The sequence below is a fragment of the Botrytis byssoidea genome (assembly GCF_014898295.1).
Source record: "Botrytis byssoidea strain MUCL 94 chromosome Unknown BBYS_004, whole genome shotgun sequence".
Lineage (NCBI taxonomy): Eukaryota > Fungi > Ascomycota > Leotiomycetes > Helotiales > Sclerotiniaceae > Botrytis > Botrytis byssoidea.
In genome coordinates this window covers 989,955-1,013,615 of record NW_024065845.1, presented here as the reverse complement: position 1 = coordinate 1,013,615, position 23,661 = coordinate 989,955, and the positions used below count along the sequence as shown (strand labels likewise).

At 44.0% G+C, this 23,661-nt stretch overlaps 8 protein-coding genes across 8 annotated transcripts; 4 read left to right on the top strand and 4 right to left on the bottom strand.

Annotated features, from left to right (window-relative positions):
• Positions 1 to 359: 359 nt before the first annotated feature.
• Positions 360 to 2,665, top strand: EAE97_002405 (uncharacterized protein; the record flags this gene model as incomplete). Its single annotated transcript, XM_038872916.1, has 7 exons — positions 360 to 945; positions 1,105 to 1,147; positions 1,249 to 1,310; positions 1,394 to 1,556; positions 1,792 to 1,948; positions 2,032 to 2,268; positions 2,507 to 2,665. 7 exons carry the CDS (start codon positions 360 to 362, stop codon positions 2,663 to 2,665), a joined length of 1,407 nt encoding a protein of 468 aa, XP_038736122.1.
• Positions 2,666 to 3,460: 795 nt separating this feature from the next.
• Positions 3,461 to 4,420, bottom strand: EAE97_002404 (uncharacterized protein; the record flags this gene model as incomplete). Its single annotated transcript, XM_038872915.1, has 1 exon — positions 3,461 to 4,420. One exon carries the CDS (start codon positions 4,418 to 4,420, stop codon positions 3,461 to 3,463), a length of 960 nt encoding a protein of 319 aa, XP_038736121.1.
• A 775-nt stretch (positions 4,421 to 5,195) lies between these two features.
• On the bottom strand, positions 5,196 to 7,328 carry EAE97_002403 (uncharacterized protein; the record flags this gene model as incomplete). Its single annotated transcript, XM_038872914.1, has 1 exon — positions 5,196 to 7,328. The coding sequence occupies one exon, from the start codon at positions 7,326 to 7,328 to the stop codon at positions 5,196 to 5,198; it is 2,133 nt and encodes a 710-aa protein (XP_038736120.1).
• Positions 7,329 to 10,310: 2,982 nt separating this feature from the next.
• On the top strand, positions 10,311 to 10,844 carry EAE97_002402 (uncharacterized protein; the record flags this gene model as incomplete). The annotated part of the gene is made up of 1 exon (XM_038872913.1): positions 10,311 to 10,844. One exon carries the CDS (start codon positions 10,311 to 10,313, stop codon positions 10,842 to 10,844), a length of 534 nt encoding a protein of 177 aa, XP_038736119.1.
• Positions 10,845 to 11,766: 922 nt separating this feature from the next.
• On the top strand, positions 11,767 to 13,461 carry EAE97_002401 (uncharacterized protein; the record flags this gene model as incomplete). The annotated part of the gene is made up of 6 exons (XM_038872912.1): positions 11,767 to 11,825; positions 11,885 to 11,963; positions 12,010 to 12,066; positions 12,132 to 12,177; positions 12,604 to 12,892; positions 12,963 to 13,461. 6 exons carry the CDS (start codon positions 11,767 to 11,769, stop codon positions 13,459 to 13,461), a joined length of 1,029 nt encoding a protein of 342 aa, XP_038736118.1.
• A 407-nt stretch (positions 13,462 to 13,868) lies between these two features.
• EAE97_002400 (uncharacterized protein) lies at positions 13,869 to 16,350 on the bottom strand (the record flags this gene model as incomplete). Its single annotated transcript, XM_038872911.1, has 2 exons — positions 13,869 to 15,329; positions 15,388 to 16,350. The coding sequence occupies 2 exons, from the start codon at positions 16,348 to 16,350 to the stop codon at positions 13,869 to 13,871; spliced, it is 2,424 nt and encodes an 807-aa protein (XP_038736117.1).
• A 2,025-nt stretch (positions 16,351 to 18,375) lies between these two features.
• On the bottom strand, positions 18,376 to 19,863 carry EAE97_002399 (uncharacterized protein; the record flags this gene model as incomplete). The annotated part of the gene is made up of 1 exon (XM_038872910.1): positions 18,376 to 19,863. The coding sequence occupies one exon, from the start codon at positions 19,861 to 19,863 to the stop codon at positions 18,376 to 18,378; it is 1,488 nt and encodes a 495-aa protein (XP_038736116.1).
• Positions 19,864 to 21,860: 1,997 nt separating this feature from the next.
• Positions 21,861 to 22,891, top strand: EAE97_002398 (uncharacterized protein; the record flags this gene model as incomplete). Its single annotated transcript, XM_038872909.1, has 2 exons — positions 21,861 to 22,280; positions 22,340 to 22,891. 2 exons carry the CDS (start codon positions 21,861 to 21,863, stop codon positions 22,889 to 22,891), a joined length of 972 nt encoding a protein of 323 aa, XP_038736115.1.
• Between the last annotated feature and the right edge of the window lie 770 nt (positions 22,892 to 23,661).

Sequence of the window (23,661 nt, the reverse complement as noted above, 5' to 3'; positions counted from 1 at the left end):
AGACACCAACATTTACATACACAACCAGTCCCAAGACAGTCCAGAATCCAAGTATACTATATTCTCATCCTCGCCTTGCCAGTTATTGAATACAAATTCACCTGCTTATTACCCTCGTAGCACTTGTCCACGCGGAGCTTCGAAAAACCAAATCTAGAAACCCACATAATAACAGAAATTGATGATTGATCTTTTGAAAATAGGTGGTGCTTCATTTTTTGTCAAGTTGAAGGATTGAAAACTCTGTGTTTATTTTCCCTTTTTTTTTTTGGTTCGGTTTCTCTTTCTTTGCTTTCTGTTTTCATATCTTTCTTGGATAAGGAGAGAGAGTTTGAATAGGTATTTGAAGTTTAGGGGATATGTCGAATTTTGAGTCGGGGCAGGATGGGCTTGGTGGGCATGATGGGCTTGAGGAGGGGATTTATGGATATGCGGGTGCGGGTGCGTATCCTTTTTTCGCGTTAAATTTGGAGGGGGAGGGGGAGAGGGAGGGGGAGAGAAGGTTGGATGGGGATGTGAGTGCGGATGTGATTGCGAAGAATGGGGATGGGGATGTCAGTGGAAATGGAAATGGAGATCAGATGGTCAAATCAAGACAAAGACAACATGTAAGACATATCTCTTCGGCTACGACGTTGATAGTGGCGAGAGAGGAGGAGGATGAGGGGGATCTGGTGCAAGTGCCGGAGAAGGTGTTGATTATTGGGAAGGCTGGGGATGGGGATGAGAATGGTGAGAAGATCGATGATGATGGGGAGTTGGGATTGAAGAGGAATGCGACGGGTTTGTCGATGGGGGGCTTGGAGGTGTTGGTTAGAGATGAGGATATAGAGTTTGAGGGTGGGGGGTTGGAGAGATTTGGAAGTGGGAATGGGGATGGGAATGGGAATGGGATAGAGGAGGGGGGAGAGAGGATAGGAAAGATTTTGAGGTGGGATGAAGTTGGTGAGTTTTTTCTTTCTTTTTTACTTCGGGGACTTTCTGGGTTTCTTCTCCGGAGTTGATACCACGGAATATATCACGGTGGTACGAATGTGTTTGCGAAGATTCATTTGGAAGAGAGCCAGGGGGTTACAAAATACTCATGCTGATGAATTTTCAAAGCGGAATGGAGACAGGATAATGAATATATTCTTACTGGATATCGGTACGTCTTTTCTCATCCTCAATTCTTAATTACCCATCAAAACAACCCATATCACACACCCCCATCATCCCATCCTCTCATCAAACTAACTCCACCCCCAGACCCGAAACCAAATCCTCACTCCGATCATTCAGAAGTGTATTTCATCTGCACAACGAAACGGGTAACTAATCTCCTTCCTTCTCCCCCCCCTCCCTTCTTTCTTTCCTCACACACCCATCACCCACACTAACAAACCTCAACCAGTAAACATCCATTCCCATCTCATCGGCGCAATACTATTCGCACTCCTCCCCATCTATATCTACCACACCTTACTACCTCGCTACCACGATGCCACGACCGCAGATCTCGTAGTCTTCGCGTTGTTTTTTGGAGGCGTGGCGGTTTGTTTTGGATTAAGCTTTGTGTATGTTTTTCTTCTCTTCTCTTGTCTTGTCCGTGGATTCCCCATCCCCTTCATCCCCTTTTTTTCTGACTCATCTTTTGTATTCTTGTCTTGCATATTCTTTTCTTCTTCGTCTCTGGCTTGTCTTTGATATCGCAATACTCTTTTTCCTTCAGATAGATGTCAACGCTAATCACAGCTCCTAATTCTGGATTTGATATTTGAATCTTGAGACTAATCTATTTCACACACGCAGATATCACACTCTCAATAATCACAGTCACCAAATCGCAGCTTTCTGGATCGAGCTCGATTATCTCGGTATCGTGGCTCTCATGTGGGGAAGCACCGTTGCGACCATCTATCACGGTTTTATATGTGATGTGAAACTCCAGAGAATCTACTGGTCTATGGTACTTTCCTCCTTTTCCTTTCCTCCCTCCCCCCACCTCTCTCTTCCTTTTCACCTCCCCCCGCTAACTCCCCCCACCCCCAGATCACCCTCCTCTCCCTCGCCCTCACCCTCTTCACCCTCCTCCCCCCCTTCCGCACCCCCTTCTTCCGTCCCTACCGCACCCTCATGTACGCAGCCCTGGGTCTCTCGGCCGTCATCTTCATCGTGCATTCGATTATCATCTACGGCATCTCGTTGCAGTATAAACGATTGAGTCTAGGTTGGATAGTGGGCATGGCGGGACTTAATTTTGTGGGGGCCTTGGCTTATAGTTTGAGGGTGAGTTCTTTTTCTCATACCTTTTTTCCTTTTTATTTCTCTTTTCTTTTTTTCTTCGTGCGAGATTCCCACTACGAAACTAGCACATCTGGATGTAAATCAGGAACCTGCAACTCCCCCTCCCAGGTTTAAACCACCAGTCCACAAGGCTCGACGCAAAATCTAATTCTAACCCACCTCACGACCTGCTGTATTAATCAACAAGCAAAATAAACATAAACTAACATCGCACAAATAGATCCCAGAAAAATACTGCCCCGGCCGCTTCGATCTCTACGGCAATAGCCATCAGATCCTCCATTGTATGGTTGTGCTGGCGGCGCTGGCGCATTTCGCGGGCTTGGTGCAGAGTTTTGATTATTTGCATTCGGGGATTGAGGGGTGTCCTGTGCGGTGAGGTGGGAATGGGATGTTGGGATGGGATTTTTTGGAAGGGGGGAGGGTTGGCTTGTTTGATTTGTTGGGTTGAGTTGAATGAGGCGGATAAGTGAGATGAGGCGATGTGATGTGATGGTGGTATTGGGGAACATGGATTGTGTTCTTTGGGGGTTTGGGAAAGAAAGAAGAAAATGGATGGATGTATGGAAGGGAATAAAATAAATGTTTAGTTTATTCTATCATTCGTAGGTATTTACTGTTGTGGAGAAAAAAGTTTACAAACGTACACAGACACAGATAGATCAAGCAAAAGAAGTAGATACAATTATCATTTATGATGTTCCTAGGAGACTAAAAAACTAGGTATCTGTTTCGCGTACGAAACGAGAAATGAGATGTATCAAGGACAATTACAGAAAGTATCTGGTTATTTTTTTCCTTGCTCCTCGAAGCTTCCAGTAGGATGGATCCGCAGTGAGTCTTTTCTTTCTTATCATGTATTGTTCGTGAGGGGTATCGTACAAAAGTCTTCTTCATTTCTTCTTCTTCCTTCTTCCTCCTTCCCTCTCCCATCAACTCGTATCGTATTGCATCGTATTGTAAACATCTTTTCCAACAGCGTAAGATGCAAACGAGACGATCGACGCAAGCTTAGAATCAAAAGGGTAAAAAGAGCAAGCAGAACCCGAAAACCGAAAAGAAACAAAAAAGAAATAATCATAGCCCAATCTAGTCGTATGCGTACGCATATATGTATGCAAGTAATCGATCAAAGTCGCATGGACGCTGCCACCACACCCTAAACCCACATCATCTAAAGTGTCCACTCCATCTTAAACTCATGTACAACGCTCTTCAACGCCGTCTCTGTATCTCTCAACCATCGCTCTGTATCTTTCATCTCTTCATCCATGTCCTGAAAAATCTCCCACAGACTGGAGAGCGCGCGATTCACTTTTTCTTTACTCTTCTGCGCAAGCATCATTTTCTCCTCGGAATTTCCATCGTTCTTCTCGTCTCGCACGAATTGTGCATTCGGTCCAAACCCCTTCAAACTCTTCCTGACCATATTCAAAACCCCCTCCACATCATTCTTCTCCATAATCTCCTCCACCGCCCTGCGGAACCCCGTAACCCTATCTTCCATATACGAGATCTCCGCACGGAACTGATCATGTTCATCCGCGGGATACGCCGGATTTTGCGCAAATTTGACCACCTCCCAATCTTCCCCGACACCACCATCTGTCGCTCCATCCCCCTTTCGCAAAACGCGCTGAGCGCCACTATTTTGAGCAAAACTCTCGTCAATCCGAGAACCCGCAGCCATTTCCTCAAGTTCGTAGATGCCCTCGATTACTTCCCACAAACCCTTCACCAGCGAATTCTTCTTCTCCGTCACGAATGTGCGATGACACGAAATGCGATTACCGATGACGATTTTCGTCCTGAGCAAATACTCCGAAGCATCGATTCCTTGACCCACATTGAATTCCTTCATCTTTGCGTCCTTGTTAAAGTTACTGCAATCGATATTTCCACCAAAGTTCATGCCATTTTTTCCATCATTCATCTGAGCCTCGCACTGCGCACCGTGGAACGAAGGTTGAATGGTAGGAAGAACTTCAGTAAATCCCACACTAGCAACACCCTGATTAGCCATCATCATGCGCAGCATCATAACGCCGATGATAAGTTGCGATGCGACCATGATGAGGAGGGCGGTCACTTCGCGAGGAGTGAGACCGCGCTTGGGGAGGAGTGGGAGAGACATCTTTTGTTTGGTCATGGAGATTGGTGTCTCGTGCATGTGTAGATTATAGATCGTAGATCGACAATTTGAGATAGATGGATGGGATTGTTAGAGAGTGGCTTTGATTGCTTGTTCGAGATTGGGTTTGGTCGGTTTGTTGGTTTGTTGGTGATGTGTAAACAGAATAACTTGCGACAACTTGACAAGCAACAAGAAGAAACAAGAAGAGATGAATCTGAAACAATTCCTATGTAATAGATCGAATCAAGATATGTAAGAGAAGAAAGTGCAAACTAGTGGAGGCCAGTACTTTCAATATTGTCAAAAGGATTGCCCTGTACTGTACAACTTGAGTTTTGGGACTGTGTGTTATGTATTGAAGAGATTTGGAAAGCGAGAAAGAATAAAGAAGGCAGTAGAAAAGAAACTGAAAGATCTCTCGAAATCAGGCTGCCAACTTCGGGTCAGGTGGTGAGGGGGCCGAGCTGTGAAAGTGAATGTTAAGAGAAAGGAATGTAGTTCGGATGAGAGTTGAGGGCTGTCACTCATGTCAATCTTATAATGTTGTTAACACAACCTGGAAGCTCAAGACATGTCTGGTGCAGAAAGTGAAAGGCCTAAGAAGATGTAGAATAGATGACTCCAACAAGATATCAAAGTAATGAATTGAAAGACAATGATTATTATTAAATTTACAATATAAAAAACCCAATAGTAAGTTTCCAACTTCCAAAATATGATAGACATAAAACTTTTTAACATAAACACCATTCCCTGGGTATCAAAAGAATCAACATTAAAAGAAAGTAGCCAATTTTGTCTCTCTCCATCTTTCCCTCTCAGTATGCCACCACCAATCTCTCTTCTTTCTATCCTTTGATTTCGAGTCTAGGTCTATGTTCCAACTTCCCGTACAACCATCACTAGATTTCGACTCGACCCCCTTCTCCAAAAGTGTCTCGACACTCATGATAGACTCATCACTGCCTTCAATATCTGGCTTCAAGTTGTATACAATCTTACTCTCTACTTTGCCAATGAAAGTTCCTAATTTGAACCTCTCGAGGAATTGTCCATCATCGTCCCAAATTATTATATCAAACTGTGGTGTCGTAGCAGTATCAATCCGAAGTTGAGCAGCATGTCGAGCACTCAATAAACTCACCATCTCATGTTTGCCGCTCCCGTCTATGTGGGTCTCATATGCAAGAGACAGCGAAGATGAGTTTGAGGATTTTCCAGTCATTACACTATCGCGACGCTCGCTCTGTCGAGAAAATATTGACTGGCGATTTGGTGGAGGTGTTACGGGTATAGTGGCAGGCATAGTCGCCGCTCGATTCTGAGGGTTGCCGACTCCCATATTTCGATACTTGTCTCCTGGTAATTCAATCCTGGACCTTGGTTTGCATAGCCTTTGAAGCATACCATTAAAGTCAGTTGGGGCACGGAGAGACTTTAAATTGGGAAATCCGGAGAAAGCGATAGATTTAGCAAGGATCTCAGAAGCCTTGTCGTCATCAGGATTCGTGATTTCCCAGTGAAGGTGTTCGAGGGTGGACGAGGCAAGGTAAGGGTGTAAGAAGATATCATTCTGGTCATTGAGCATAGGGGAAGGACCCTGAGATAAAGAGAATGATTTGAGGCTCTTCAGGTGAGTGAAAAATCGAGCGAGGATGGCGAGTGATCGGAGTGGTAATGATATTAAAGACAGTGAGATAAGATTCGTGGAAGTAGGTAATGATGCATAGGCCGCTAATCCATTCGAGGTTATGCCTGGAAGTGAATCGAGTCGAAGTTTTTTGAGAGCTGGAAGAGAAAGCAAGTTCTCATCATTGAAAGAAGTACGTGGGAAGTTCGATATATACAAATCCTGAAGCGATGGAAGACGTCCAAATATTTCAGTGAATAAAGGTGAATCAATCATGCCACCGGGGCTACAATGAAGGACAAGTGTCTGCAAATGTGGCCAATTCGAGTTAAGACCCAAGAAATCGAGATATTGTTCAGAGCGTAAAGGGCCTGGTACAATCACAGGGTTTTCGATTTCATCAGATGCATTGTAAAGACGTCGTATTGGGCTTGGTTCGATAATCCAGACTTTCTCGACGAGTTTCGATCGCGTCCCCAGTGCATGGAAGAACTTTGTGAATTCATGATCGTATGGCTGATAGATTCCTGGTACGCGTTCCAAGTTTGGACATGCCATTATCACTGAAGCTACCAAGTCCATGTATTCATCCTGATCTTGTTTCGTTTTGGCCGAGTCTGGCATTGAAGGAACTTTCAATGATTTGACATATTTGGCGAGCTCTGGTTGACTCCGAAGGGTTCGACGAAGAAGTCTCAACCTGATTCCATGTTTCGACTTGTACTTTTTCTTCATATGCAAACTCGAATCACTTCCAACAAGCTGTATGTCTTCATATAGAATAACTCTTGCAGCACTCCACCACTTCTTGTTGCTCAATCCAAGACTGTGCAGATCCCTCATCCAACATGTTGCACAACTTAGGCTCCCCGCTTTCAGATGTGATTTCTTGAGCTCCCGCAGAATAACCAGAAGTATTTCTTCGGGAAGTTTAAGCAAACCCTCTCCTAAAGATGGCTGCGAGACAAAATTCGTCCAGGATACAGGTTCCTGCATCAATCGTTGAGGCTCGAGGAGGGTTGTTCGAACTGGTGGTCTGGGCTCAAATTCATATCGATTGGAGATTGGATCTGTTTGGGCCCTTGTGGGTCCTACCTGAATCGTACTTCTTGATGCCGATTTGATTGAGTAATTGTTGGACACCGACGATATCTCACTCGCCAGGCTGGATAAATCGTCAATTGAGGCACTGGTGCTCAATGGACTTCGAGGTCTCGAATCAAACGTACTCGTACTCCCTGCCGATGCCGGTCTAGTAGTTCGTCGTGGTGATTGCATTTCCCATGTAATTCCTTCCCAAATGATAAGATCGTTTTCAGGAAGTTTGAGAGTATTATATGCAGGATAAGAGATTGAGGTTGTATCGTGTTGGCTGGATCTTCGCCGCTTCTTTAAGATGTCTCGATCCTTTCGGTTGTTTCTAACCTTAATGTGAGATGTCTGATCCTTTCGCAGACTACTGAGTGAATGGAGTGTTTGATCCTTTCGCAAACAATTAAATGAATGTGTGTCCGTTGTGTGAGATGGGTAGGAAGAGGAAGAGGAAGGGGAAGAGGATGAAGAAAAAGTCGTGGTTCTAAAGGAGAAAATGTAGTGTCAGCCATAACAAGCCATATCGTTGTAAATGATAAACCCAAGAACACGACCCTGATTTGCTTGAGGCTTTTCCGTTTCCGTATTCCCTACCCCATTTCGACGCCGTAAAAGAGTACTGATCGCGCGCCTAGGTAGTAGAAGATGCAGAATAAGATTAGGGTGGAGCGTTTATGTACAGGGAGGTGATCCCAGAAAATGGCTAAAGCGCAGAAACAGTGGAGGGACGGACGTAGAATTCCCCATTGGATACAAACGAACCACTGATCGAGCATAGAGGAATCATACTATTTTAAGGCACAGCCGCCTTTATTGCCTCCAAGTTCCAAGTGTAAGCTCCTGGTGCTCCGAGGCTCCTGCCCTCTCACGCAATGGATGGTGGATGAAATAATTAGCACACCAAGATTAAATGCTACTATCGGTCTGTAATAGACGCATCTTGAACCTAATCGAATGCTTCTGTGGGATCTGGATGGGAACACTGAACAGTGAGTGCTATAGCCTATGAGGCCCGATTACATATCATCTTGATCTTGATGTACTATTCAATTCGTCCACCAACTTCCAAGTGCTACTCCAAGTTCCAACTGTTTCGTTGCCCTTTGAGTTCGGAACTTGTGGCGGGAGTGAAATGAACAATGCAACCCGAAGTTGGAGCCTTCTCGAAACGGGAGAAACAGTAGACTCGAGATGGAAGGAATTGAGAGATTGAATCTTCCATCTAGCCAAAGTGTAAAGAAAAAGAGAGTAATTGAATGGTATCTTTGGGTTTTCATACCTCGGATTTGGATCCATCTTCATCAAACATTCGTTTAATTTACAGGCTCCAGTAGGTGGGGAACGCAGACGTAGGTGCATGTACTTCGAAGTTCGTATGGGCGGTGGACCTCCTGAAGACCTTGCAAATGTCTCAATATCACCAATCCAACGATAGGCAAGGGACCATATATTGGCCTGTTCAACAATGAAGTAATATAAAATCCGGGGATCCAAATCTACCCCATAACAGCAGGAACTCAAAGTAAATATGAGCATCATCGTGTCTCTCAGCTTCTTATATGCATTTCCTCAATTATATCGGTAGTCACAACATCGACATCATCTAGAAACCCGCGTGCTCCATCTCTCACATCATCTAAATTGAAGCTGGATTCACCTGATTAGGAATCATGTCTCATAAATTAAAGGATTACGACAGTGTGGAAGACATCTCTCAATCTATTGGAGAAGCATTCTCATATGAGCCACAGCGACCCCAAGAAACATTGAGTTTTCATTAGGTCGAGCCCATCAATCACTCCAATGAAAAATAAGATCTGCTACTTTGAGCTGCTGTGTTGCAGCGGGTGTGTGGTGTCAACATATGCCAAAGCATCACATTCTTTGGCTAAAGTTCTGCCAATTATGCAGAGAGCTTAGACGGCATGAGTTAGCGCCCCTGCTTGCACAACAGGAGAATTCAAGATCAAACTGGCAATCTTCCTGATCATTAAAGTTTCATATTTTTACTTCCGACATAGATCCCGAATCACGGCCTGCACCCATTTATTGATAATGAACTTTCGGGTGTAAGGCTGGCGTAAGAGGATCGAGCCGAATATAACCCATGATCAGCCCCGATAACACCACTCGTTCAGCTCAAGGAGAAGAGCGTAATATTGGATTCGGAGCTAAAGTACCTCGTATCACGTGTCGATAATGCATTTTGATCTATCTTGGGTCTTGGGCTGCATTCAAGCATTTTCTCGAAAAGGATAATGTGGAATATGGGGTCAATATTCAATGCCCAAGTTCGATCGTTCTTGGACATGATAGTAATATTATCATCCCGTGAAGTCACGTGCTGAATACACTATCATCTGATGCACAGATAGAGAGTTGGGAAACTTTTAGCTAATTTTGTAATTCAAACTCGACTTAGCAATCATTCCAAGTGATACTTTATAAAAACACACTATAGATCAATACAAAGGACCTCACCGTCCATCATATTGATCACATAATACTCCCATCCAACGTACATTCATGTTCAGGACGCATTTCAAATATTTTAGATGCTGAAATCGATATCATTCTATTACTATCACATTAAAATCTTAATATAACCAGTGAAATTAGGAATGCCGAGATAGAGTTATTTAATACAAATTGTACAATAGTGCAACTTGATATCAAGATCGTTTCGGAATCCTATACTGTTCAATCTGTGCTCATTTTGTCCTTCTGAGGTGTGGAGTGGTGTGTTTATGGACATTTCCTTCCTTTCCTAATCTTTCAATCGGAAGACTTTCGAGGACACTTATGAGGCACTGCCTCTGTAAAGATAGGATGAGTAGATGTAATCAGAACTAAAGCCCCCAAAGCTTTGTGGCCATCGACATGCTAGTGGGTTGCTTGGTTCCTCCTTCCTCCTTCCTCCTTCCTCTAACTTTCCTGCTCTCTTCTTTTCCTTTTTAATCTACTCGTTGTCAGAATCACTATAATATCAATTTTTGGTCGAGCATCATGAGTTCGTTCACGAACAAAACTCCATTAGTATTCGCAGTGGCTTCTATTACGCTAGGCGTCGACTGATAAATAAACATAACTTTACTTATTACTTTGCGATCAACAGACCAAAGATACACTCTATCTTTCAGCACTTATTGCACTTTTTAAACGACAAAAATGGCCACATCAAAGAATTCTGTAACAAGACAGCCACGAAACTCAACATCTCTAACCACGTTCACCTTATTTCCGAAGCTTGTCCCGGAACTTCGATCGATGATCTGGGAGCTGGCGATTTTCAACGACCCCAGAAATATCATTGTTGGGAAGCATTGGCTATGTTACAAACGAGAAGGCCGCCCAAAAGTGATCGAAGACTTCGGATATAAGTGCATAAGCACTGTACCGACGGTCCTTCGTACTTGCACGGAAGCTCGCACTGTAGGATTGAAATACTACAAGCTGCTGGAGTGGGCTCCAGACCTTTCGAAGGGAAAAGTACGATTAGTTGGAGTACCTGAGTATCCGGCCAGAACGTATATAAACTGTAAAGTTGACAGGATCGTCATACACGACCTCGCGAAATTTTGGTCCTTACTTGGGGATTCCTTTGATGATGAAGCTGGAAGGGTAAATGGCTTCAAAAAACTCCACGATGATGACCGGAGTGCTGTGTACGATCTTAACCAGAACTCATCGAGGCTGGCGTGAAGTTTTTGGCGATCGATACACGAAATGATTCGGACAAAATTGAATCCTTTTTCGGGAAAGTCTATCCTTGGGGATGTCCGGTAGAGGAACTAATCTTCTTCAGTTCTGGACAGAAGAAGTTCGCCTATAGATTTCATAGAACCGGGGGGCCTAGACGGGTATTACCTTGGAGTGTTTTTACTCAACCAAAAGTACGAAATTCTTCGAAGGAGCCCACGTTAGCCCATAAATTTTTAGTTCACCGTTTCAAAGTTCATGCAGAGGGACGAGGCGTCATGTTGACACGCGATGAGGAAATGCCGAAGTTTATAACACCACTGGGGTTTGGAGGTGAAGACATGTGTGGATACCGTTTTAAAGAGTTTCGGAGAAACAGTCGCTAATCGCGCATTAATGAGGGATGATGGTTTTCCGGTGGAAAGCAGAATCAATGTGACTTCGATGGACAATGAGTCTTTAGTGCAGCATGCGAATCAGTTAGGATAATGATACTACAATATTAAAAGGACAGAGCATGAAGACTTATCTCAATATGACATCGACTATGCTTGCAATTCTACCACCAAGGGGACATTGATCACAACGAAAACAGGCGCAAGCTTAGAACTACAGCACTACCAAAAAAGATTCAACCGTGCAATTCGCCGTGAGAATATGTGATTGGAATGACTTAACACTTGAAGTGGTTGATCAGATATATACCAAATTAATATCCTGTCGAAACCACCATCACCAAATCCCAAAGCCCAAAAAACACCCTAGAAATTTTTACCGAACGCACTAGATCGCCACCACCCAACACCAACAATCCCTCGCGATTCCTCACAAAAGAATCCGTGATACCGAAACGTGATAAATTCTCCTCCCATTATTATTTACAAAATAAAATGCCCACTCATCTCAACCCCCTAAAAAGAAAGAAATGACAAGCACCACCTCGCACAATGGCATTGCTCCAACAAACCCCGCCTTGGAAATAAAGTACATCACTCACCCATTCCCCTCATGGGAAAGCACCACCTAACTAACCCCCCTCCCAGTCCCCTCACCCTCTTCTCCATCGCGCAGAAGGAAAAAAGACCTCTCTACACCTGTGCACCCATGGTGCGCTACAGCAAAGTAAGAATCCTCGCTTCTGGAACCCGCATCTCGACTGATGACATAGCTCGCTTTTCGCGAAACGGTCGCCCAGTATGGAGTGGATCTTTGTTGGACCCCGATGGTATGTTATGTGCTATGTGTAGTCTGCGCGTGTGATCGAGGATGGTGTGCTGAGTGTGAGAGCAGATTTTGGCAAAAGAATTTAATCGCAGTGTTTTTGCACGTGATTCGGGTGAGCACGTGGTTTTTTGGGGTGCATGATGTGTTGAGAGTGGGTTTTTGGGTAGAGTCGAGTGGCTTGTGATTTGGGGGCGAGGATTTATTGCTAGGTGAAGGAGTCTGGATTCATTTGTTTGATCGTTTTGGGTCAAGATTGATGAGTTTCAATCAGTGGCAACAGAGAAGTCTTTGTTCATGTTCACGATACCATATGGAACTTCTGTTGTTAGCATACATTGTGATGAAATGCAGAGAGGCTATATGAGTTCAATTTTATAGAAAATCTCATCGACCTGTGCTCATATGCACTGCATATCTTCCAGCAGCAAGGTTGCATCCAGCTCAATTTGAATACCCAACTCCCGACACCGGTTCTCAAACTCTTTCTCGCCGCCAGCCTCTTTTCCACCATCTCCCGCACACTAACATGAACCCCTAGATTTCACAACCTCCCCCACTTCTGGCCCAACCATCGCCCAATTCGGCGTCTGTTCCCCCCTCGAAATCTCCCGCTCCACCACCCTCCTCGCCCCCTACGTAAACGGCGTAGATATAAACTGCGGATGTCCACAATCATGGGCGTGCGCCTGTTCCATCGGCGCCGCCTTAATGCACAAGCGAGAACTCGTCGCGGAAATGGTCAAGGAGGCTAAAAGTGCACTGAAGAGAGATGGCTTTGAGGGAAAGAAAACCGTCAGTGTGAAGATTAGGATTCACCGGGATTTACGGTACAAATTTCCTATCTCTCTTTGAAGGAGAAGCAAGGGAGCGGTAAATTATAGCTAATACCACTGTCAGAGACACAATCGATTTCATCAAAACCGTCCAAGACGCCGGCGTAGACTTCATCACCATCCACGGCCGCATGCGCTCAACCCCCTCCTCACACCCCGTGAATCTCGAAGCCATAAAACTTCTCACAACCCATACCACCGTGCCTACCCTCTCCAATGGTGACATATTCACCCTCTCCGACGCCTTCCATCACACCTCTTACACCGGTGTCGATGGTGTTATGTCCGCCCGCGGCCTTCTCGAGAATCCTGCCCTCTTCGCCGGCTACGCATCCACCCCCTGGGAATGCGTCGATGTTTTTATGAATCAGGTGCTCAAACAACCGATACCGTTTAAACTCGTGGTGCATCATTTGAGCGAAATGTGCGGCACGGATCGTTCGCAGAATGGGGGGAATAATGGATTGTTGGGGAAGGAGGAGAGGATGAGGTTGATGGAGTGTAGGGATATGGTGGATGTGATTGATTTGATGGATGAGGTGAGGGGATTGCGGAGGTTATAGATTTAGAGTCTTGTTTTATGGATAGAAATGATGGATGGATATTCAAGATTTAGAAGGGTCTTTATTTTTTCAATTTTTGTAACATGTATTCCATTCATTATATTCTACAGCCACAGAAGAAATTGCGAAGTATCAACTGATCTGTCGGGTGTCTTAGATACAAGAAGAGCTAAAGGAAAAACGGTAAACTAGAAAAGAAGAAAAAACAAAAAAACATGAGCAAAACGCGAAGTCGCACGCCCGGGGTATCTTTACAAAACCATATCAAGCAGTAACCTCATCCAACTCCCCATTTCATAGTTTCTTGTCCTTCCTAGAATATAAGACCCAAGATCGAAAAATTATCATCCTTAGTTCAGAAACTTCCCTTACGCGGATCATTATAAAATTAATAAGCTCGGCAACATTCAAGCCGATCTCGTCGATTTCTCCCTCGCAAACTCTCGTCTCGTATCAGAAGAACCGCCTCTATCGCCACGTACCCTACTTCCCCCCATTCTACTACCACCTCTCGAGCGTCCTCTATCCTTCTCTCTCATATGTGTGTTCTTATAATCCGCCTTGGACTTCTCAGTAGTAAGATCCGGTCCCCAATTCCTCGAATCTGCACCCTTATGGTCACCTGGAAACGACGCATTGGCCGGCATAGTTCCACCCTGACAACCATATTCTCCCCTCTCGTGCGCAAATCGTAGACCTTCCATCGAAAGTCTCCATCGCCATTCCGCGTTGATTTCTGCAAGAGGAACTGGATTCTGGGTTGGAGCGCAAGGTGTGATGCCATTAACTGCAAATCCTGTTTTCCAATCTTTGGCGCATCCCCAAGAGTGAAAGCGGGTTGTGGTGCAATTGGGAACAGGACAATAGTATTTTGATACTGCAGGGTAGGGTGTAGGTTCGGATTCGGAATGGATACGGAAGAAAGAGAGGGAATGGAGACAGGTACCTGGAATATGTACGTATGGACATTGTTGGGATTGATTGATCGGGGGTTCTCTGGGTGGGTAGTTCCAGGGCCAGTCGCTGAGAGGAGGTGGTCGAAACGAGCAGCCATTCTCACTTGTGAAATCTGGGCAGATTTTCTGGAGCATACAATTTGGCATTGGGCATTGAAAGTCGAGAGAAGTCAAAGAAGAAGGACATATATGGCGGTGGGTTCGCGGAAGTTGCAATTCAACTCTCTTGATATCATCTGCTGTGGCTGTTGCAGGAACAAAGTTCTTCAACAATGGCTTCTGTGAGTAGGCTTGTTGTTTTTGATAGCTTGCATGAACATTGAAGACCCTTTTCCGAGGACTGGTGTTTGTGCTTGTAGCTTTGAGTGAAGTGTTTGCAGAAAATTGTTTAGTTGGTGATGTAGGAGTAGACTTATGATCTTTCTTTCCTGGAACAGGTATTCGCAGGAGCGGCTTATCTGCCAACAAAACATCATCATTTCCACCATTTTCATCTTGATCTTCCACAAGAGTTGGCGAATCAGGAGGATCCTGGATAATATCTTCCTGTTGAATATCCGAATAAACTAGTGCATCCGATGAAAGCTGAGGTGGTGAAGCCATGAAGTAGGGCGACGGTGCGTGCTGAAGAAATCTTGGCGTCGATGGCTTCTGATTGTATGCGTCAAAATGATTGTAAGGACCAATTGAAACATTCCCAGGGTCATGTGTAGACCAAGCTCTCGATCTGTTGAGTACTGGGTAAAATTTAACCTGTGTAGATGGGGCACGACTTTGTTCTACCATAAAACCTGGTTGTTGAATAACTGAATACTTCAATTGAGATGGGTTTTGTAAAGCAGGTACTAATGTAAACGGACGTGCAGGAAACCTGAGATCTGACGCCACAGCTTTCGAGGGAGCGAAAGGCTTCTACAGAACACAATTAGCGGGTTTCCTTTTCGGCAGACTTCAGCAGATCAAAACTTACCGCGTCAGGATTGAACTTGGTGGCTGACTTCAAAGGTTCCATCTCTTTAAGGGTGACAAAATGCTTCTTTTCAAGAGCCAATTGTGCCCGTCTGTCTGCTGCCTGCCTCATCTCACATGCTAGTCTGGCAACCCTTTCTCTCTCTATTAGAATCTCAATCTGCCTCAAAGTGCTTAGATGACTATCTACAATGTCTTCGATTTCGTGGGATGGTGCGCCCTTTGCTTTGTTCATGACAACAATGCCATGCATCATGTGCTTGATGGCATGAATAACTCTATGTGGATCATTTACAACAACGTCCCATAAAGGTAAACCTCCTCTAATGTAAGAAGGAGTATCATGGCGTTCTGCCTCGCATAGTTCTTCAACCTCCATATTTTTGGTTTTCATGGGTTCCGGCGATGCGCTGTAAATATTGCTTTCTGACTCTGCCGCCACAGCTGGAAATTGAAATGGAGGAATAACTTCTTTTTGCGGAGGGCTTGGTGTTTCTGTCGCGACGAAATTCGGGAAAAGCACGGTGGACTCATCTTCAAATTCTTCGGCTTTCAACATAGTAGTATCGTCTTCTCCATTTTGAGTCGGTGAATCCCAAGGAGTATTGGCATCTTCTCCCTCAACAGCCGTTTCAGCAGTCTCGGTAGATAGAATACTCATACATTCTGCTGTGCTGGGCGATGCAAGTAGGGTCTCTTTTTCGCTGATGGAATCACCTTTGGGGGATTTCATTTCTTTGGTGGGTGTAACAGGAAGAGGCGCAAGTGTAGATTGATTTGTTGGTTGAGATGTTTTTGATACTTGCAAAGCAAATAATGATCCCCAATTAGATGGGGTGGCGATTGGTTTTTGTGTAGAGAATTTTGGGTTGGATGAAAGTGCAGGGAATTCTTCAGTATTGTTTAATTGAAGCAAATTTATTGAAGAAAGTCTTTCTTCGGTTGGTTCATTGTCCGAATCCATGGTGAATGTGCAAGTTGTCAGATGATGTGGAGGTTGTTCGGACTCAAGATGACTGCAAATGAAAATGAGTTGATTCTGTTCAGCATCAAAGGTATCAGTAATATAACTGACACAAAGCTTTATGGATCGAAGAGGATAGACGATGAAGACCAGAATTTGATAAATGAATGCACAAATCTTACAGTAAAAGTAAATGCAATGCAGGTGATTGTGCGGTATCTGCTGTTGAATGTGAGCTGCACGTGCTCAATTGTCCCAGCAAACTCTTAATCTGCTGTATACTTTTCAAACTCAGTGTATGAAAGAGTATATCTAAAGTCCATTGAATCATTAGTAAAAGAATCCTTTCCTTCCAATGACAGTTTTTATCATGTCAAAGTCCCTGTGATGATGTCAAAAGTGAAGACATGAAATAAACATACACTTTCTCGAATTTGTACTTCCTAAAGTCTCGGTCAGTCCTTAAACTCGGGACACACTGAGTGATTCAAACTTACAAATCTCTTTTTATCTTCTGCTGAGAGCGATGACGATGTAAATAAAGAAACTGGCAGTTATAGCAGACAAGACAATCATGCAAGTTCGAAAGATTAGTGATTTACGGTCAAGGTTGCTCCAACTTTCGAATTGCATATTGGGTACCGAAAGGGTTTTGAATATATTAAGCTTTTGTTGAAAAGTAGAACACTGGGAAGATGGAAAAAAGTTGCCTGGCAATTTGGAGTATATGGTAGCTGTCTCGAATGTTGAAGGTGGGTGATGAGAATGTATGATGGAAGAGAAGAGGGTAGATCGAGAAGATTACATGATATATTGAAATCAAAATAATTGAATTACTAGAGAAAATTATCGATATCTTCCATTGGATATCGAAGCGAACACCCAGATAGACGACAGCAATAACAAAGTTGAGATGATACCACCTAAGTAATGTCTTGGTGCTTATAATCATATTTGTGAATATCTAATACCTATCACTTTTGAGCAATTCATAAAGCTTGCAATTGAGTGAATGTGTTGGTTTGATAGGAAGCCAGCCATAGCTTGTGTTGGAATGCGCATGAATCTTTAAAGCTCGTTATTGGAGAAACCTTTGAAGTGATGATATTGTGGTTTACTGTCAATGAGGAAGGCACAAAAACATTGGTCAGCTGACACCAAACATAAACAACCTCGTTCTTGGGAAGAGGGTATGGATGATGGTCAGTAACATTCTCAGAGTACGGATATATAAGTATCCAGTATGAGCATAACCAATGGAGTACGAGCCAACCCTTTGAAATTCTATGACTGACTCCATTGCGACCTCCTCTCACTATTCCACCAAAACTCAACATCTACAGCTTTCATTCCATGACACTTCTTTGTACCCTCCATTCCCCTCTCTTAATACTGATATCTGGTTCATATACCCGTCGTAAATTGATTCATGCTACCTACATTACTCGCCATCAACTCCAATATCAAGGATACTTTCTCCTTTCATAAGCGCTCTCTCGTCTGGCCTAAAAGTTGCGAGGGCTTGCAAAGAGCATTTCACTAAAGTACAATATGGAAGACTTCCGTCCAATCACCACTTGGGACTGAGGAAATATTGTTAGGTGAGTTTCCTATCATTTGGAAAATGTCGTCTGAGGTAGAGGCGAGATTCGCATGTTGCTTAAATATATGGACCGGAGATCATAGCCAAGATAATCACGACACTTCCCAGTCGGTAAGTCGAAGTCCCTTTATTCAATAAAGTATCACATAAAAGTATCCGCAAGGAGGTCATATGTGGAAGTAGTAATATGAAATGATATTGATAAGCATACAGCTCTTTTAAGCGATGAAATATTGTAGATATATGAAACGCCTTTTTCCTTCCCATCACAGCAATAAGCACCTATGCTGAAAATTGTTTCCCAAATTTGTCAATCGTAAATTTCATACATGTTCCGAACGAAACAGATTGAAAATGCCCCAGAAGCTCGCAAATGCGATAATAGTAATGTTAAGAAAATTCGTTGTCTTCGTAAAAATACTCTATTCAATGGCGCTAGCAGAAGAATCGCCAACGACTGGGTTCATGGAATCGCTCCAGTTCATTCTGAAATCGTCACCCAATTGCTTTCTCAAAGCAGCCTGGACGGCTTCCAAAACGTTGTTGAAGACACCAAAGTTGGCTGGGTTCTCCTCGTCGTTCTCACCACCTTGGAACACACCAGTGCGGACCAAGCAAGTGTTCCAGCCGTAGTTGTTACCTCCGATGATATCAGATGCTGGGTTGTCACCGATCATGTAGATGTTCTCTGGCAACTTCTCTTCTCCGTGAATGGTCTCCATCCATGATGCCATGACCTCATCGGCATACTTGTAGGTGGCCAGCTCAGGCTTTCCGTAGACAACACGCTCGAGTTCAACTCCGGTGATGGACTTGTAAATGGCCTCGAGAGCAATACGGAAAGTACCTTGAGACATACGAGGAGTTGGATGCTCGCTAGGGCACAGGAGATCTCCTTGAGAGAAGTAGATTGGGATACGTTGAGAGACGGGGTCCTTGGCACGAGTACCGAGAACACCATCCTCAGATTGAAGAAGATCCATAATAATTTGGAGATCAGTGGCATAGTCGCGGGAATCAGAGAAGACAAGGATAGCATCAATCTTAACCTTGCTGAAATCTCTTGGTGTAGATGTAGCACGTTGCTCAGCGGTGAAGAACTCTTTGAGTGGAGAGATGGTAGGGATGGAGGCTACGATGTCGTTTGGTACGATGATGTCCTTGAACCCGTACAACTTGGCGACCTCTCGACACTGGTAGTTCTCACCACCAACAACCAAGACGGTATCGTAATACTCAGCCAAAGCGGACATAGGAGTGTGGGATTGAATGAATTGCTCGGTTGCAACAGGGTTTCCGAGAATCTTGGAGAGCTGAGCACAACGAGTTGGCTCAACCTTTCCGGAACCGTTGGTCAAGAAAATGTGGGGTATCTTGATACCGAGCTCGTTGTCGCCGTTCAAGATCTCCAATGCTCTCTTTCCTTCAGGGATCAAGCGATCACCGTGAACGAGAACACCATCAATATCGAAAGCGAATGCCATGTTCTTTGCAGCTTCGGTCTTGAGCTTGGACATGTCTTGAACTTGCGAAGAGAGGATCTCGCGGGTTGGTTGAATGGCTGGCATTCCAGGTCTTGAAGGTCTATCTTGGGTGACAACAGATGAGAGACGAGATTGACGCTTGGAGCGGGGAATTGGCAGGGCAGCACCAAAGCTGTTTCTTGAGCCTCTGCGTCCATTGGTTTTGTTTTCAAGACTCAATGAATGCATGAGCGATTGAGTCTCTGCGACGGAGGATCTTGAAGCTGGAACCTCAATTGGTCCAGCATCGTCTTCATCTCCTGGAACCACCAAGTTGTGGTTGAAACCTGGAGCTGTTGAGCTTTTGTGTTCTGTTTGGGATGTGGAGGTTCCATTGGAGGCAGGCTGGGCTTGAGCAGCCAAATCGCTATCATCGAAACCAGGCATGGTGAAATATAAGTTTGGAAGTTAGGGGTATAAGATTTTGGTGTAGAAAAGAAGATTATCTGTATATGGCAACGGTAGTGAGGAAGAATCAGAAGTATAATAAAGTTGAGAAGACAAATATGGCGCGGGGGCACAGCGTATATATCTGAAATTCAGGTTCTTGAAACCAAGCTAGAGAATGAGTAGGAATAACTTGTTAGGAACTGACCTTGTATTGATGCCGACGCCGAAGGAGGTGAGCTCATAGCACTGCATGATTGGATCCGTATTTGCAATGAAATATCGTCTTCAACTTGCCGAAAAGCATGCACCAAGATCCACAATCATGATCCGTCAAAGTATCTTGAAACATGAATACCTGTACTTCGTATGTATCTTCAAAGCCGCCTTGGCCGGCGCGGAAAAGTTTTGTATCAAAAGCGGATCCCGTTGCCCTTATCCAGGCTGTCCTTGTCATGGGTGGAATTACGTCTGCGAATGAAGTCGGGTAGCTTTCCAATTTTGAAAATTTGTGCTTCAGATAAGGCAATAATGTGGGTTCATCGGATAACCTAGTAAAGGGAAGGCTGCGAAAGTTTGTATTCATGAATTGCGTTTGGGTGGATAAGTTGTCAAGGGAAAGGGATCCAGCATGACGTCTGAGGGACCACATTAAAGAATGTGAGGTGAGAATAGACACACCGTAGTATGCCCGATTAGTTGATATTTATACATACACGACGGGTAGTCTCTAAAATGGTAAGGGATTGATCCATATTTCTTCTGTGTTCTTCATTGACCCTTACCATATTTTACTCATGCGATGTCGATCAATATTGAAGGATACCTCATAAAGTTCTGGCAGGAAAACAAATTGACTTATGCGTTGGCTCTGATTGTTGTTCTTTCATTTCTTTGTTGTCTTGCTTGAATAGATAAGCAAGTCGAATTTGACACAGGATGCTGGTATCATATTGATGATGAATGATCTTGTTCTTCGGATGATATACTATTGCACATATTGTACGTGGGGGTAAGGGTGAGGATATATTTCTTGGTCCCGGGGGTTGCCTTAGTTGATGAAAAGGCGTAAATAAGGTTTACCAGTGTCTTGGCTTAAGCTCGGATAAACCTTTATTCGGCTTAGTAAGCAATATCCCATCAGGGCTTTCAAGCAGATCAAGAAAAAAATGGAATGAAAATGAAAATCTCGTCCAATTTCTCAAGCCTTGCATACCTGGGAGATCTTTCTCTCCGAGATTTCCAACCGCCACAGCCTTGACTAGGTAGCCTTGGTAACCTTCTGAAACCGACAAATATTTTCCCACATGTCGCCGACTCTTAGACAGGAACAGGAACAGGAACACTGCAAGGGAGAAAAATGACATTTACCAGTGGCTTTTCCTTCATATCGGCATCGATCGATCTACGGCCCTTTTACCACATTTGCTACAACTTCCACTATACAGTTACCATTGCCAAGCAACCCAAATAACAGCAGCAGTTACATCTTACACAACTTACAACCCTCTTATTACGTATACTCCTTCATCATTGATAATTTCAATTTCACTCGGACGCTTTCCTCAACAGCTATTTGTCGGTTTAGACTTCCTTCCCATAATTGTGCCCACCACCATGAATTCCACTCTCAGGACCCTGACTCAAGTGGATTTTACATGACTTAGCACAATTTAGAAAGAAACCTTATGAGGGGCATGAGGGAGCATGAATCCGCATGATACGTCATATTCTGTTATGTTGAGACGAAACATCATATGCAATCAAATCATCGATCCCGAGTAAAAGAAATCATGCAAGAGTTTGTGCCATGACTAGAAGCTTCTGTTGATACATATTTACTTACATATTCTAACGGAGCTAACCCAGGAAAATATACAATTAATTCATCCCACCCTTTTCTGAAAACAAACACATAGATTTTTTTTCCTTTCGAATTATACCCCGCTTCTTTACCCCTCCGACAGAACTCAGAATAATACATACATTTTTACAATATGGCAGCACCAGCAGTTACAGGTCCTTTGATCAAGTTGAACAATGGAGTTCAAATGCCAGCTTTTGGCTTCGGCACATTTGCTAGTGAGGGTAGCGTAGGAGAGACACACAAGGCCGTCGTAGCAGCCTTGAATGCAGGATACAGACATTTGGACTGCGCTTGGTTCTACCAGAATGAGAACGAAGTCGGAACAGCCGTCAAGGAGTTCCTTGCTGCCAACCCAAGTGTGAAGAGATCCGACATTTTCATTGTCACAAAAGTCTGGAATCACCTCCACGAGCCAGAAGATGTCGAATGGAGCTTGAAGAACTCATTAGAGAAGCTTCAAACCCCATACATTGATGCATTCTTGGTACATTGGCCAATTGCTGCAGAGAAGAACGAGGACAGATCAGTAAAGATTGGTGCTGATGGAAAGGTAAGCACCGCACTACATTTGACGATGACTGCAAGACCACAATTCTAACAGTAAAATAGTATGTCATCAAGAAAGATTTGACAGAAAACCCAGAGCCAACATGGAGAGCAATGGAGAAGTTATACAAGGACGGACTCGCAAAGGCTATTGGTGTCTCGAATTGGACCGAAAAAGGAATTGAGCAGCTTCTGTCATTCGCTGAGGTTAAGCCAACAATTAACCAAATCGAGATCCATCCTTTCCTTCCACAACAAAAGCTCATCGACTACTGTCTTTCCAAGGATATTGTACCAGTCGCCTACTCTCCATTGGGAAGCCAAGACCAAGTTCCTGGAACTGGTGAAAAGGTTTCTACCAACAAAGACCTCAATGCAATCGCAGAGAAGAACGGTGCTTCGCTGGCACAGGTATTGATCGCATGGGGATTGAAGAGAGGTTATGCTGTTTTACCCAAGAGCAGCAACCCAGGAAGAATCGCAGGTAATGCGAAATTGATCACTCTCAGTGATGAAGATTTTGCGGCTGTCAACAAGGTCGCAGAGGGCAGAGCTACTAGATTCGTTAACATGAAGGATACCTTCGGTTACAACGTTTGGCCAGAAGAGAAGTAATTTGGGATTTGAGCTGGTCTCACATTAGGCGTCAGGATACCAATATGTAAATTAACGATTTATGGAATGCCATGAAATGCAATTACGACTTTTTTTTTCAATGTGCTCAATTTTGAGTTGTCTCGAGGCTATCACTGAATATACCTGTGTGTCTGTCATAGCATCTTGTAGAGCCACATCAATGTACGGGAGATTATTTTTCTACCGGATGGATGTAATGAATCTTACAGTATTAATGGTTAGGTCCCATCGACGGAAAGCAATTCTCCTGTCAAATTCGTATGATTTCAATTTATTTTTCGAACAAATCGCCGAGATGGTGGGGTGAATTCCGATGACCCAGTACCAAGTCACATGGTAATCACGTGACAATACCCAGTTTGGCGTGGTGCAATCCTCGTCAGATCACCGCGACTGGTTTATACCTATTTTCTCCACTTCAAATCCCTCGTCTCAATCCTCGAGTGTTCCCTTGAATACTATACACTCACTTCGTATATAGGTCCTTGTCCCAGGGTCTGTAGAAAGACTATCAGTTTGGGTCGGGAACGATTTCCATCGTCTCCCATCATCCGTATCATCTTTGACACCCTGTTGGGAAAGTTTTCCGGAGATTGATCCCGCTTCAATAGATTAGGAATAAGACACAGGTGTCTGTGTCATTGTCTTGCATCGAAGGAGTACCTCTTTCATATCACACAGTTAAGATTGACGTGTATTCTTTCTCTAGGCACAACGTGCATTTATCTCGTGGCTTATTCGCCGCGGAG